Source organism: Helicoverpa zea, chromosome 10 (genome assembly GCF_022581195.2).
Source record: "Helicoverpa zea isolate HzStark_Cry1AcR chromosome 10, ilHelZeax1.1, whole genome shotgun sequence".
Classification (NCBI taxonomy): Eukaryota; Metazoa; Arthropoda; class Insecta; order Lepidoptera; family Noctuidae; genus Helicoverpa; species Helicoverpa zea.
In genome coordinates, this window is record NC_061461.1 from 2,359,843 (window position 1) to 2,376,549 (window position 16,707).

Genomic DNA, 16,707 nt, shown 5'->3' on the forward strand with positions numbered 1-16,707 from the left:
CTCGAAATACAGCGTTGCGTCTTTTATTGACACAGCCAGACCTCTATAAAGTTTCTCCACTTTACGACACTACTGAACTAAAGCTTTTTGGTTTTGTATGATTAAAATTAATTATTTAATAATGAAAAATGAGGTTCAAAGGGATTGAACTAGTTTTCTGTGAAATTTGAGGACGAGTATCGGATATTGTTGACAAAGGACTGGATGGGACTCATTTTGTAAAAGGGCAAAGAATGTAAAGGATTCTGAGTGGTTCGCAAATATATTGGATACTTTGGGAGTATTGTGTAATTTACTTTGTGGAGAGCAGTTTTTTGTTTGGGTTCTATTTATACAAAGCCTATTATTGGTTACCATATGATCCTTGATGTGCATTAGATAGATAAACGTTCTTTTTTTTGCATTTATTGAAATCTCTAAAATAAAACAACAAAATTCAAATATTAAAATGTATTCGATAATTAATCTACCATTCAAAATAATCGATATGTGCGCAAGAGTTGACATTGCCGCAATGTTTCCTATCAGTCAGGGTGGGACAGTCGCGACCACCGGGCTTCTTCTCGCGTATAACAGTTCTGTACCGGAGCTTATCGCCGAAACCGCAGGTTGCTGAACAAGGAGACCAGGCACTCCATTCTGAGACGAGGCAGTCATTGGCTGTGAAATCAAAAAGAAGCATGAGGCAAGTTGAATGTTCCAAGGGATTTTTTCGTAGGACGACCAACAACTGAAACGTAAAACGATAAAATCACGTCAAAACTACTGAACCGATTTAAATGAACTTTGATGAGAGTTTAGTCCTACTCTAAACACATTATTTCTAATTTAAGAATAAACAGGTTGCTTCTAGGCAAGCGCATTGTAACTTTGCTTGCTTTCAGATGAGATAGAGGTCAAACTTTTCTGTGTGGGAAATGGATCGTGAAAGAAGTCTGTAAGACTGGTTTGGCAGAAATCTTACGTTGGATCCTGTTAACAGCATGATGCAGGCGTGACCTGAAGTGCCTAGGCAGATGCTTGTGTAGGCCAAGTTTTCTTCCGTGTGCGACGGCTAAAACAACGTCATCCATGTTTTTGAGCTCGCCTTCAAATTCTTTTTCTGTAGTCCTGGAATATATGGAATACTATGAATAAAATGGTTATCACCTCAGGAACTGACTCTCGAATAAGAACAAATAGGTTATATCTCAAACTATCTAAAACTATCTCATGATTGACACGAGAAAGTTTTCGTGTAGTCAAAACAACTCCGACTCACTCCACAAAACTCATCTTTGCAAGACTTTAATCATCAATTATTCGGCCTATTGGTGAAAATTGAATAAAAATCTGTTCAACATTTTATGAGTCTATCACGAAGAGACAGAGTATCTTACGTTACAGTAATATACTTTTCGTGTAGCAACTATCAGCAAGACGTAATATGAACGATTCCTTATGCTAATACTAATGGAAAAGTAATAAAGGTAAGTAACGATATGAAATTCTATCAATTTCAATATGACTGGAGTGGGTTTCTGTGTTCAAGCTTTGTAAAAAATATTTGTCTCTGCAGAAAGCAATTTGGTGTTCCCATTTAGAGACACTTGATTTTGATATGGCACTTAAGATGTTCATGACATAAAAGAGGGCTAATAAACTATTAGGCAATTATTATTATTAAAAACGTAGCTTATAAATAAACTGTCTATCTGTTTTCAAAGTACCTCTATTTATTTTGAAGTATATATTTTTATCAAATCCTGAACTTAGGTAAGGACCAGACGAGGTGAGATGAAATACGATTCAAATGACCGCACCTACATTTTGTATAGGTACCTATATATTTAACAAAATATTTGGGATATATTCTACAAATCTACCGGATTTGTATCTCGAAGCATTAGAAATAAAGGCTTTAACACTTACGTTGTAGTCGTCGGTGTAGTCACAACGACCACATAGTTCTCAGGTATATTCGGTCTTGGTGTGCCAACCGGTTCTACTTCTAAGTTTTTCAGCTGATCCATGGGGTTATTCCTGGTCATTTCATCATGATCATATGTCTTTTCATCTTCAACGTCATCAACATCCTCAGTGTCAACTGTCGTTAGTCGTGGTAGTCCTTTATGTTCGTTTTTAGCTTTTAAAACTGACATGAGTTCTTTGCGAGCTAAATCGTTTAGTTCCTTTGTTGAATATTGTTTCACCTGAAATAGGATAGATGGATTATATTTTCTTCTTCCATAATTACGAATTACGAGGCCTATGTCCAGCAGTGGACTGCGATGATGATGATGACGATGATAATTACGAATTATACGATGAATGTATTCATGAGAAAATGACCCAAGTTTGGGCTCCCTATACTAGTTAGGAGATAATCAAAGTCTCAATCAGTTCTGTCGAATCGGATATAAAATCAAAATAAAGATCCTGTAATGATAGCTATGTATAATAAATAAATAAAATTACAAAAAAAAATATGTAGAAATCCTGTTCTGAGTTTCCCTCACAACTTTTTTTTTTTTTTCTAAGAACTTCCGCATTTCTGCAGCAAACTTGAACAGTGTAAAAAACGAATGCGCACTAACTCTTACATTACGATGTAATTCAGAAACGCAATTATTCCACAGTTGATTGCTGGGTTGCACTATGGGTTCGTACAAATGGCCCCTTCATACAATGTTACTGCAATTTTATACGGTAATGGCGGTTCGCCGTACAAAGTGGTTCATGGTCGAATTTTCCGAGAATTTAGTGTTACTTTCTGTGGAAACTGTGTTAGTAATTCGAGTGTTTATTTAGTTTTGATTTTCATGTCTGTATGTTGCGCAGACATGACATTTACATTAATGGAAATACCGAATTCATCAAACACAATGTTCTTGTAAAACAGTTCATCAGTTGCTTTAATCTTATAAATGCGAAAGTAACTCTGTTTGTCTGTCGAGCCAAGACTACTGAACCGATTTAAATGAAATTTTGTAGATGCACTAATAGTCTATATCTTTAGAAAAGCCAAAGGCTATGTACTTCTTATCCATATTTAAGAAGTACCTAGTTCCCTCAGGTTGCTAGGAACAGCTACTTTCCTACAAAATAACAACATTACACCTTACACCCCAGGCATAAAATTATCACGTACAGCAGAACAGAATGATTTGATTAAACACTGGAGCTTCGTATCAGAGTAACCCGATAGCCTGTGTAACGCGATCATGTACTCATATTAACATAATTGTTACATTACAACGCTTCGAGATGCGAGGAGTTTAGATGACGGTGGGGATATGGAAATTTCGACGTTTTTGTGTTTACTGTTAAGTGGGAAATGTTAAGTGAAATGATCATTGTTAATGTTGGCAATTATGTTATTACTAGTTAATTGGGCCTGTTTAGTTAGGACGAACTAGTTTCCGGAAGCGGTATCACCCACGCCCAGTGTAAATTACTCCTTGCACACAGGTAAAGTAAATGATAATAAGAAAGCAAACTCGATTAAAATTAGCTTGATAAATCAGCACTCTTCGAACGTTAAAAATAAAGACCCCGAAAACGCCCGCCCTTCGCCACTTCCTATGTGTTTTTGCTGGGAAGAAGTGGGGCAATAAACTTCCCAGCAATACATGTATAATATTAGTGAAAAGTTCCAGATCCAAGCCAATTAAATTTGAATTGTTTAAAAGTAAATAAACAAAATTGCTACATAAGTACAAAATTTCCGAAACATACCTTTGTTAACTCCACTTTAGCAATCGCAGGCAGTTCTCTAAGCTCTGGATAGTAGAAGCCAGCAGCTGGATGATCAGGCAGCCTCGGTTTGTGCCTGGTCACAGGATCAGGGGGTGTGGTCTCCCAACGAGGAGCTGTGAATGTCAGACCACTTGCTGCACCCGCATCTAAAGGCTCCAACTGAAAGTACCCAAAATTATTTAAGAATGTCTTCTAAGGTGTTATACGTTTCGTAATACGTCACAGGAATTTTTAGATTAAGCCGTAGTAAACAAAGTTTTTTTATAGTTTTAGTTAACTAAAAAGGAAGTTATTGGAGATTGTCTGATTTAAGTAATTAATATGCAAACTTCAATATTTGCTTAAGTGGTAGATAAAATAATTATAATCCTTTAATACCTCTTTGCACATCTAGTGTTTGCCTAGTCGCTAAAGCACCTAACCGAGAATTTATTTGCTACATGACAGGGTATAAAATAATTTAACTAAAATAAGTTCTCACATCAAGTGTTATCTGATCCACCCAGGAGGAGTCTACACATAGGTTCACAGCGTCTACTCCAATGAACCAATCAGGCGATGGTATCATGCGGCACATTAGAGACACCTGCAAATAAATTACTTCATTATTAAGGCTGCATGGTGTCCTTTTAATCTCCGAGGCAAGCGATTTCTCAAGTATAAAATACTGTAAACTCAATGAGTTTCTTGGCTTGACTCAGGAGCTACGCAATTTGAAGAAATATTTAGTTTTTAGGTAGTCAATTTTACGCAAAGTAGAAATATTTGGTACGCAAAGTAGATCCGACGCGACGAGAAGTAGACTACCATTGGTGGAAACTAAGGTGTAAGGTCACACACAAATACTTATTACGAATCCTTACCAAGCTATGTCCTCCATCAACAAACACCATGTTCTCAGTCTCCCCAACCCCAGCCCCTATTGCTCCTGCCGAGAACTGGTCGTAGACTAGCTGATCATCATCACCTTCCTTTACCAGATCATCGATTCTGCCGAACTGAGAAAAAGCCCTCACTGAAGGCTTGGCTACTGAACCTATGTGGTAGAGGGTGTAGTTGGCTGAGTGGGATTGTCCTGGAACAGAATAGGTGGTTAATGTAACTGAGTTGTGATTATTATGTATGGTTGAGGCGAATTTTGATGAAAAATGTCTAAGAACCCACTAATCTAACACCAGCTTTCATATTAAGAAAATCATCTAAATCGGATCATTCTTTTAAGAGCTTCGCCGTTGCCAAAGACAACATATTCTATAAAGGTACATAGAGGTCAAACTTATAACAGTAACACAGTATATTGGCATCGGTGTTAATAGTAGGCAATTTTTATGGATATAGTTCAGACATAGACTATGTGAGTGGTGAATTTTAGACATAGAATAGTTTAACTATCAACCTTTTACTTCTATTTCATTTCTTTCAAAACTTGGATTTAAAATCTCTCTGAAATCTGTTTTATAAAGCTAATCGAGACTAACTAACCAAATTAGACCTTGTTACAGCACCGCTCTATTTCATTCACCCAAGATTCCATTTTGATGTTCCTCTATTATTGATTTGTTGGGCTATAAAATGATGTAGACGTTTGTCGCATATACCGGTATATCAAGTTAAATTCAACGTAAACGCTTCTAAAGGAAACGGTCCATCGAAGCGTCTCACTATCTGCAGGTTTATTCTCAAAGGAGTTCCGCATAATATTTATTGAAGTGTGGATTGAGTTATGAAAATAATATATGTTTTAGTAGGGTTGTTATTGTTAGGCAAATCTGTTTGTAGGTGATTGGTAAACGGTTCAGTTGTCCCATTCACAAATAAGTATTTCTTTATAAGTTATAGTTTTTTGACTCGCAATCTTAGTAAGAAAGTAGTGTGTAAATAGAAACCGCATGTGACGAATTTTAAAGATTCCGGGCGTATTTTTTATTACTGTAGGTATGTTATTAACCTACTAACTTGGATCATAATCTTTGTTAGACAGTAAATGAGTTAAAATATCTAGACACACGGCAGTGTGTCCGCCAAGTTCGAGCAAAAAAGGCGACACACCGGCCGTGGGTTATATTACACTAACCATTTCGGGCCAAATTCGACCCCCCTGTAACTCAAAATCTATTTTATTTACGCATATCAAATTTCTAGTATCTGTTGAGACCCCCTCACTTATCTAAAATACAAAATTTCATTAATATACCTATTGTAGGTCTTGAGATATTGACGTCAGAAAATCGCTATTTTTACTATACACTCACTGACTCAAGTATTTAATTTTGTATTAAAACTTGCCAAGTAACATCATTAAAAAGTAACTATTTTTAACTGAGGTATGTGTATGGAACTTGGTACTTATTCAGATCTCACTTCTTTTATAGGCGAAGCATTCCCATATTATCGAACTTGGCAGTCTTTCACATTTTTGTTTTGGGTGGGATATAGGTATTTAAACTGGCCACACGCAATTATTCACATACAGGCTCAACTAACCCAGGCTCAACTAACCCAGAGCATCGTATTTCAAATACGATTCGCAAATAACCTCTATACACTGAAACCATTTCAATAGTTTCATATTCAAATGTTAAAAACTCATAATACTAAAAGCCATTACTTACAATTTTATTATTAACGAGCAATTTGAAATAACAAATCGTAAAATGTATTATTAAAGTACACATTCGTTTTTACAACTAAGCGAACTTTATAATGATGTTATAATTCAAAATGTACTTTTTATTTTATTCAAAATTTATTTTAATAGTGAGTGTGAATTTCGAATTCACGAAAATAATTATGATGATATTATTGCTATTAAAATATTTCAATAGAAATGGTATTTGCATTTGCAGAATAGCTCTCGTTTGCTACCTTAGCCTTTATCGAGGCATTTTATAGACCATTTGCTTGGAAACAAGCGGAGATATGCAAATATAGCAGTTTTCTAAGCCCGGCCATGTTCGTTTTATTATAATTATTACTTGATAGTCATCGTCTGGGTGCGCTCTCAAATTATTAATAGGCTGAACTGTGTATTTATGAGATTTTACTGAATTATCTTTAAGGATAGACTGAAAATTAATGGGCTGTATTTATCTTTGTTACGTTCTAAATGTTATTTTAATATCGAAAATTGAAATATTATGTTAGTCTAGTATATGACTTATTTATTTAGGTTATCAACATAAAAATATATTCATCTTCATAAATCCAATACTTTTTGTCGTCAATATCTTCAAAGTCGCAGACGAATATAACTTTTCTAAATAAACGTAAAAGTTTTGATACAAAACATGGGAAGTTCATTCAACTCTAGTATGAAAAGAAGCGACTTCCACCAAAATAACTCTAGCTCAGATATAAATGTGAATACTTTATTTTAGTATTATTATTTAGAATAAATCATGCAATTAATGCAACGTAATTTATGGATATGTTTTATAGTAGGTATAATAAAGAGGATTTTTTTTGTTCCTTAAAGAGCTTTCTATCTACACAGACACAAAAATACAAAACTTTTCTCTTTATAATAATAGTGGATTAAAAACCAACATGATAGAATTTATGCTGAAAAAGAAGCAGTACAAAGTACTAAGAAGCTTGTAGCACATTGTTCTCAGTATAAATTTCTAATAAGCAATTATAATAATCAGAGCAAATATGTTTCAATGGAAGAAACACTTGGATGGAGGCCAGGAATCTATGATACTCGTTTTCCCAGAAGATGAACTAAATATCAAACAATAGAATTAGTACTAGGGATTAGTAAAAGCGGGCTCCAGAGAAATGTACTGAGTTAAATTCAGTATGTCTGATAGTTGGAGCTGGGTACACTACAATGCAACTACATATTTATAATGTAAGTTATGAGGTATCAGCACATACAGTGACCCAAAATTAACTTTGCTTTTCTGAACTTAACCATTTGACGCCTCACGTGTATGCAATAGTATTTTGTTATATATTTTAAATATTGTGGAGTCAGTAGTAACCTTCGGACACGGTAAACCTTACAGCAAGATCTGTGCGAACAAATATAAATGAGTCAATGAGTCAAATGGCTTTTCCAGAAATGCCGAGTTAATTGGCGCAAACTGCACTCATACATGGTAGTGGAACTACGGAATGCATTCAATAAGGATTGCTATTAAACCTCTTTTAGTCTTTTTTTATCGTGATAATATTTTTAGTACATAAATATAAACACATGTCCTCATATACCTAACAATAATCTATACAATCAAACACAAAACATCCACTCGCGAACTTCCAAAGTCAGAGTCCTTTAATACGAGTACCAACTAACCCAACGAAAGCTCGCTTAAAATATCTGGGGCTAAGTTATCTTTAAGTGCGAAACTTGGCAACTTAAGCTCTCGCACCGTATAGCTTCTGCTAAAGTATTCACCGTTATAAGTTTTATGAATTGTACTGAATTCAGTTTTGTTTCATTTAAATTTATTTTGCACGGAACATTCTGAAAGTTCGGAGAAATTTTGTTTAATATCTTCATTCTCTCTTCGGTATTAAATTCTAGTTTTCATCTAGCTGAAGTAAGTGCATTCTCGAGTAAGTTTGTGGAATGCAACCAGTTATTGTTGTAAGTACTGAACTTACAGTTTATCTACATTATTTTAGCAAGAAATGACAAAGTGGGAAGCTAGTAAAAATAATTTGATGGTAACTGCCTTAAAACCTACAGCACATAAATAAGTATTATGTATGTATGAGTATAAGGTTTTTTTAAATAATTTTTTCCCTACAGAAATTTTCTGAAACAAGAAAAACAGTACAAAAATTAAGATAAAATAGGTAGCACCTTGAACATTTTCGTCACAGTGTCTCCCAGCTTACGTCGAGCACTTTGAGCTGAAGTTCGTATCTAATGCTATTTTTATGTAACATGTGTCTTTAGAACCTGTCTGATTTTGAGTGGAAGTCCTATATTGTGACGTAGGGCTGCTACGAAATTGTTAAACATTGGTCATTAAGTATATCATCAGAGCATATTTTATATCACATGCCTTCTCTCTTAATATTGTGATTGCAGATTAAATTCCATAGCAAGTAAATTAAAATTGACCTGATGGCCTCTGTCTCATATAGAATGGTCCTTTCTTTCATTAATTCATGACTATCATTTTGCCGTAGTTGAATTAATGCTTAATGTAGTATTTTACCCGTCATAGCAAACAAGAAAAGCGTACATATATCTTCTTTTTATTTTTCAGATTGAAATGAAATCAAAACACACCAATTTATTTATAGAGTCGATTCCGACGGTCATCAAACAGCGACACCAATAAAACTCGAACGAAAGATCTTCAATATTCAACAAAAATTTTAATCAAACACTTTCCCGTCTTTATTGACTCGCAATCGTAAAAAGGTGTTGCAATAAAAATAAAAAAAAACTCCCTCTAAACAAGGAATAGATGAACAGAAAATATGCGAGTTCTATTTTGAGTAGATTTGCTATACACTGCCAACCCTATCACCTCCCCTTTTTGATTGAAAACAGACAAAAGGATTTTTTTGCGTCGAAAAAAGGACAAATGCCTTTCAAATACCGACGTACCAGAAGATTTATACCCTCTCACAGATAATTCAATATCTTTTACTCTCATAATATAATGGAGACAGCTTTGTTTTCTGGTCACGGGTTTGTCCTTTGAATAACATGTCTAATATATAATACATGTTGCCCTTTGAAGATTTTCAGTTTTAATCATTTCCTTTCTTGAGTTTTAAGAGTATGGCATCAAAAAGGGTTTCTTGTGTACCTTAATGTAATCAAAATCCGTGGTATGAACTTGACTTTGTTAACTCTTTATTTTGGTCCCTTTGCACGAATTGTTTATACAATTATTTATAATACTTTTCCTTTCTGTTTTCCTCTGCATGTGATAAGTTTATTCATGGATATCGAAGCAAACTTTGATGTTTTTAAAATATTTGTTGTAGTACAAAAGGTACAAATTACCTACGTATGTACGTATAGAGACCACAAACAGATAAAACCACCTAGAAGTTACGATCGCTAAAATAATTACTTTAATCCATTAATCAAGGTACCTAATGTACCAAAAAAACTAAACCCTCAAGGGCAAAGACGAAAAAAATAGATAGAAAGAACAAATAAATTGGAAAGCCAACAATACAATGAGTCCACCTAGACCTTAGGAAAGTTACATTTGAGATAAGATCGTGACTCGTGCAGACGAGATGGACAAATAAATAGCGAGTTATCGCAGACGAAACCGCGAAATGTCGCGCGTTAAGATAGAGGGAGAAATAGATTAGCTTCTTTTGTTTTTTTTTTGTGGGTACTTGAGTTTGGGACAGAAATTGTTAGATTTTGAAATCAATTGAACTTTTGGAATATTCTTTAAAGGTTATCTATTACAAGTTTCTTACTAATATCACGTAATACATACTACTTAATGTCTCATTACAATATTTATGAAGTCTTACATTTATCGTCAGCTAATTTGAGTATTTAACAAGACACATTGTTTTGAATGATCCTGTATTCATGTCTTCCAATAATTTTGTGGTCAAAATCCCAGTCACAGTACAAAACGAACTTTTTGTTGGTTTGGAACACTTTCATGGTAAAATTACAGAATGTTTGAAATGATGAAAAAAAGTAAACAGATAAACCAAGTGTTTACTTAAGACACGCTCGAAAGCATAGTAATATATAGAATGTCCAGGAAATATAAGTAAATCCCTCTTAGAAAATAGACAGTAGGTACCTTATTAGTTTCATCGTCAATGTAATCTTATGTCAAGTAGGTAAGATCTCGATTAATCTGCTAAGCTTATTATTGTTATGTATTATGGAGATAATTCCTGGATGGGCTTAATAGATATCGAATCATATAACACTTGATATTTCGGGTTCTCAAGTATATTTCAGGGAAACTATGTATTTGGACATTACATCCCGATACCGACATAAAAATATTTTTTTTCTCATCATTGTTACCTCTTAAAGATATGTAGATAGGACTTATAGTTTCATTATTATTGGTTAAGAGTTTGCCGTGAAGATAGACAGACCACGGCGTAGAAATGTAATAGGTATTATTGGATAAAAAGCCAAAATGCACTGTGTTTCACTGGGGAATCGAACGCGAAACTTTACGCTCTGAAGCAATTATGGCTCATAGTAAATAGATCAATAAGTTAACCATTTATGCAGTCATCAAACATTACAAATTATGCCAAAACATTGTTAAACTATGTTATTTACTGACCAAAAACTTGTGACCACTGCGCCTTAGGCCGGTTCTGTGGATAATCCTTGGGGAACCTCTCCTCACTCCAAAGGAACTCCAACGACACTTTGTACACAGCCACATCATCGACGTCACATCCTACCACCAAGCCAAACAACGCTATGAACAAAACCAAGATGGCGGCCACTCGACACACAACCGCCATCACGAACAGACGTGCGCGAAAACACAAATATTTTTCTTTCCAATTTTAAACTCGTATTGAATTGAATATTTGTTTAATTTGTTGAAGTTAACAGTTTCCGTGTGCGTGTAACTGCTCCGGAGAGATGCGACGGACTTTTCTATTTTGGATTCTCGTTCTCTGCGGACAGAAATAAACACGTCGGCGACGATCCGTACGCGCCAGCCGATGACTTGTGCATCTCGGTTATTTTTAAAACCAAAACATTTTTTCGTGTTATAAGAAAATACAGTGCCGGAATTTCCTGTTTCTTTCTATTGAGCAATTAATTTATAGTAAAATATAGTTCGGGATTTTTGTTGTAATGAGGAATGCTATATTTCTGCTGCCTGTCTGATTGGCATGCTACAATTTAAAAGAAGATATTTTCACTACACGACGTCTATCTATGTCAGGACTAAACATAAAACACAAATCCCCAGTCTATATGGGCGTCCTCTTAAAAGCACCATTAAGACGCCATCATTTAAAAAAAGAAAATAAAATTCCAAATACAATTTGATCCTGTAAATTCCTCAATAAGTAGACGTTGAAGGGTCGCAGGTGTTAGTGGTTCGGGGGTGTTTCTGAAGAGAGGGGTGGGGGGGGGGTCTCCTTAAATCGCGGGGCTTTTAACCCGTCCCGAGTGTCCACCTGATTGATTGATAGTGGACCTATATCATTGGATTTTTGTGTAACATTGTGAAATATGTTTGGCTATTTATTTATGCGAGAATTTTGTTGTTTGGTGTTGAAATTTTCGAAATAGATTGGGATTGATGAGGTTTAGTGATGATGGTTGGTTGTTCTCAAGTACTATCAAAGGCCTGCGTTTTCACTAAGCTTTGAAGTGGTCCCATTTGGGTGTCAGACTTTTATCAAGTATGTACCTCTTATTCTTTAAAAAGGGTTAATAAAGATTCACTGCAAAACACTGAAAAGACTTCAAAATAAACTAGTATGAAAATAGCTAGAACCTCAAGAAAAGCAATACTTTTTATGCAGCCAGACGAATAAAGAAGTTTCTGTGGCACGCCGAATGAAAGACAGACAACTAGTTTTTTACGTGCAAAATTTTATTATGTCGAACATAAAGCTTGAGAAACTGTAAACTACAACATTCTTTATACAAAATCCAACTTTATCCAGACAAAGTGAGTGCGTCCCACTTCTAGAGGAATAATAAAAAACCGGTCAAGTACGAGTCGGAGTCGTGGACGAAGGTTCCGTACCATTGTCTATGGAAGCAAAAAACACGTTTGTGGTATGGGGTCCCCCTAAAATATTTACTTTATTCTACTCTTCATTTGTTGTTATAGCAGCAACAATAATGCTCCATTTGTGAAAATTTCACCCTAACTTGCCTAACTAATAAGGTACATGAGATACAGAGTGGTGACAGACTGACAGCAGTCTTAGTATGGTCCAGTTTTACCCTTTGTGTGAGGAACCCTAAAAACTTGAAAATTATGCGCTTCCAAGTTTCTCTATTGAGAGTTCCCTTCGAGATATCCTAGGGTTCGACTGAAGTGAGGCTCCGCATCTATCGGGATTCCATTAACTTGTAGCAGTATACTACCAGTGACAACCCTATTTACTATCGAAAATTCACGCCACACAACGGAAAAATACTCTTATGGCATGCATATAAGATCTAGTTCGGTTTGAGTTTGTAGCAAATATGAAACTATTGTGCCTATTTTCAAAAGTGATGTAGCGTCAATTGTTATTCATGATCGAGTATAAATAAAGAATTTTGTCTTCGAGGAAAATAAAAAGAATATATCCAGACATTTTATTTATTTTCCTTCTTATAAAAGTTGAAAATAAAAACCACTGAGTGAGCAATTTAAAAACTAGGCAAAACACCAACAGGCATATACCTATTTTATATTCAAAGAAAAATCGTTTCCTTAACTCCTAACTTTAGAGAACTTCACTATGTTTTACATCAAGTGCCGGGAAAAGTTTTGTAAAGTTTATATTGCAGGCTAGATGGCATGATCTTGTAGTGTAGATTAACTCGATTCTTCGCCTGTAAAAGTTAATCGAGTACGCTTAATTCCGATGATCGTGAAAGTGGTATCGGTAAGATCGTTATTGTTCATGCATGATAGAACTGTTCATAACCTAAGAATAGGTAGTCAGCAGGTAAAATGTGTCTAATTAGATAATAACAGATTCATTGACCCTAAATTTTAACAAATCCACGCAAAATATCATACAAGATACGGTATTTATTCTATCTATCCAACTACATCATTGCTAAATTCAAAGATATCGATAAATTGCCACAAACATCGAACAATCTCTCTAAAACTCCCAATCAAGTTCAAATCTAAACCGCAAAACAAGTAACAACGGAGTACAATTTCCTTTAGAAAATAACTTGAACATTCATGCTCATAGTCAACAGCCTGTGCCCATTGGTACTCTTTACAATAAAGCCTCCGTTCAAAATTCAAATAAACAAGGAGGTTGGTCTTCAACTCTTTCGATATTAAAAAAGTTTGAAGACGCTATGGTTCTCCTTTGACTTTTTATGCAGGAATGGATTGTTTTGTTTGGAATATGAGCGGGGTTATGATCTTTTTGTTTTTAGAGTTTTTATTTTCAGGAGCCAATTATGTTTTTTTTTGTCACACATGTTCTTTATTAGTATAGTAGATTAGCCTATGCTAGAGGTATATTAGCCGTTCTCCTAATTTTAATATTCATCATTTCTCTCAAGATTCTTGAATGAGTTTCCACAGACTATAAATGAAACTCTTCAGCACTTATAAATTTAATTTTCCTGACCTGTAATGAAAGTGTTGCCCGCCACAAAAATACAGTGTTGGCGTAATATTTAGCGCAACGTTCTGCTTTTAGATGTTGCCAGCGCATACTACACTTAACCTTACTTTCTTGGATCTATTTTATGAGTTGCAAGGGAAGTGCTTGCGATAGGTAGGATCTTATTATTTCTGTATCAGCAAGGAGAACGTCGTAAAAATATGAATTTCAATGGCTGTTCGAGAAACGAACTTTGTTGACCTTTTAGTTAATGTACTGAATATCAGAAGAGTAGAATTATATAGTGACTTTTATATTTACAAACCTTTTTCTCTCCACAAGTGACGTTATTGCCAAATTGTGTCGATTGTATTAAAAACTTTTGCCCACAAAATTTACATTAAAATGATCACAACCCGAATACATTTGAACTCAGGTTACCCATTTCAATTTCTGGTGAATATTTTAAACTTATCTCGACTGAAGGAAATGGATGAACTGCACATACATAGCATAGTTGGACCAGATTTATTTGACTTGGTCTATCGTCAGATATCTCGGTATAGAATCGAGTTCTATTCGATTTGCTCAACGATTGTTTTAACATGAACTATCGTTCATTGAAGTAGAATTACTAACGTCATGTAGATTCAGTTTGCCAATTGTGCCAGGAAGTCAATTGTGTAGGAAACTATGAGGGATATTGAATCCGAGTTTAACTTGTATGAAACGCTTGATCATTTATTTCTATTAAATGTGGAGTATTGGCATGGATTATCAGGTTGCCCGGGTAACTGAGTTGAGGAGGTCAGAAACGCAGTTGCTCCCTGTAAACTCAACTGTAGCCGATTAGGTGGAAAGGCGACCCGAACTTATGTAGTCGGAATAAGGCTCGGCAGATGATGATGGTGTATGGAATAATAAGATAAGTATGCTTTACCAACGACAAATATTAAATTGGGATACAGACACTGAAACAAATACAGTTTTCAAGCTATGTGACTAGTTATCAGAAACTTGTTTTATGAAAATACTAATCTGAGATTCTTAAATTATGTTATGAAAAAACTCGACGAGAGTTTTCCTTTAAAAAAAAAACTTATCGTATGAATTATAATGAGGTTACCATGTTTTTTATATTCGCAGTCAGTACCTATTCAATAACACTCAAAATCTTTCTCATATTCTCTCGGCAAGCAAACATCAACATCGATTTCGGTACATAGTCAAAGACAGATCCACGCGTGTATTTCATTGTTATCAACCCAACTTGGCGAAGTCAGATACTGTGCAAAGAAAAACTTTGTTCGACATCGGATTATGTGATTCAAGTCACTGACAATTGTCGAGTGGGGTGGGAACACCAAAACAAGTCCGTTCGAAGGGTATAAAAACATATTGCGAACATTAAGAGTCAGTGCACTGCAGACAGGCGACAGACGGTTGACCCGATGGTCAGTAAATTCCTAATGATGAAAGAATTTGTTAAATCGGTTCAGTTGTGTTTGAGTTTAACCATTACAAACAAACAAAAATTATTAGTGTAGAAAATCTTGATTCCAATCGTAGTTTTCAGTTGGTCTAATACCGGCTAAATAGGCAAGTGTTCTTTGTAATGTGCGTACCTACTACCATTCATCTTCATACTGATTTATGAGCACAAACAAACAGTTGGCCGACTAAAAGTTTGCAGTGTGTGATACTCTAACTCTGTTGGAGTGGGGGCCAGTTATATATGAAGCCGTAAAGTTCACCAAGTTCGGGAATTACAAAGTAAAAGTATATTGTATAGCATGAAGGTTTTATGTTGTTGCAGTGTGTGAATGAAGGTTTTGAATGCCAATATTTGGTAGGTTGACGAAGTTGTATTTGCAGCATAATTTGCGATTATTCCTTTTTTTTCATGAATATAATGAAATAACTCATACTAATATAAATGCGAATGTAACTCTCTGTCTGTCGTGCTTTCACTCCGAGCTTACTGAACCGATTCAAATGCTTGGAACATAGATATTATACATGAACTCCAGAAAGGACATTTATTATTTAGGAAAAGATAGGTACCTAACTCAGATTTTGATTAAATACAGGATGAATATCACGATATTTTTTCCATACAATAAATGGATAGCTATAAGTTACTTACGCAATATTGGTTCATGTTTAATCAAGGTAGCGATACACGTTTGAGGCAATATCCTGTCTTCATTAATTTTACCTTGAGCCGGAAATTGAGCTAAATGCCTCTCTGCAGACGTGAAACCTACGATGTGATTTGAAAGTATATAAGAAAAAAAAACGAACATCCGTATTGAGCACCTCCTCCTTTTGGGAAGTCGATTGAAAAATTAAATTTAATTAAACGTAAACGGTCTTACTACAACAACTTAAACATGTGTCAAACATTTGTCTAAAAAAGTGTGGCTGCAGAATGGATCTTATTTCAACGTCATAATCTGTATTTCTTTTAGACAAGTGTATACGGATATAGTTTTTTTCAGACAGGATTTAACAAGTTGTGAAAATGAATGGAGGATGCTATGTGCAGCAGTGGAAATCGTGTGACTAAAGAACATAAATGTATATGATGATAAAGCTTTTATGACTTCAAACTATGTACCCACACTTTTCCAAGGAATACCTACATCTTATGTACCAGAAACGGAAAGAACCTCTATCGACCTGCCACTAAATTAGCTGCATACTAATTCGTAGAAAGAAAATTCACCTCCT

The 16,707-nt window shown here is 35.0% G+C and overlaps 1 protein-coding gene across 1 annotated transcript; it reads right to left on the reverse strand.

Annotated features, from left to right (window-relative positions):
- Positions 1–435: 435 nt before the first annotated feature.
- LOC124634090 (spondin-2-like) lies at positions 436–11,316 on the reverse strand. The gene is made up of 7 exons (XM_047169504.1): positions 10,995–11,316; positions 4,602–4,813; positions 4,220–4,324; positions 3,718–3,897; positions 1,912–2,192; positions 965–1,110; positions 436–660 (listed from the first exon to the last, which is right to left on the reverse strand). Exons 1-7 carry the CDS (start codon positions 11,179–11,181, stop codon positions 467–469), a joined length of 1,305 nt encoding a protein of 434 aa, XP_047025460.1. The 5' UTR covers positions 11,182–11,316; the 3' UTR covers positions 436–466.
- Positions 11,317–16,707: the final 5,391 nt, after the last annotated feature.

Bases quoted from the DNA above. Each gene is read 5' to 3' on its own strand.
- LOC124634090 (XM_047169504.1), bottom strand. From the start codon at position 11,181: ATGGCGGTTGTGTGTCGAGTGGCCGCCATCTTGGTTTTGTTCATAGCG. The intron at 2,193-3,717 runs GTATGTTTCGGA...ATCCTATTTCAG, and splicing joins CTAAAGTGGAGTTAACAAAG to GTGAAACAATATTCAACAAA. The intron at 1,111-1,911 runs GTAAGTGTTAAA...CATATATTCCAG, and splicing joins ACTACACCGACGACTACAAC to GACTACAGAAAAAGAATTTG.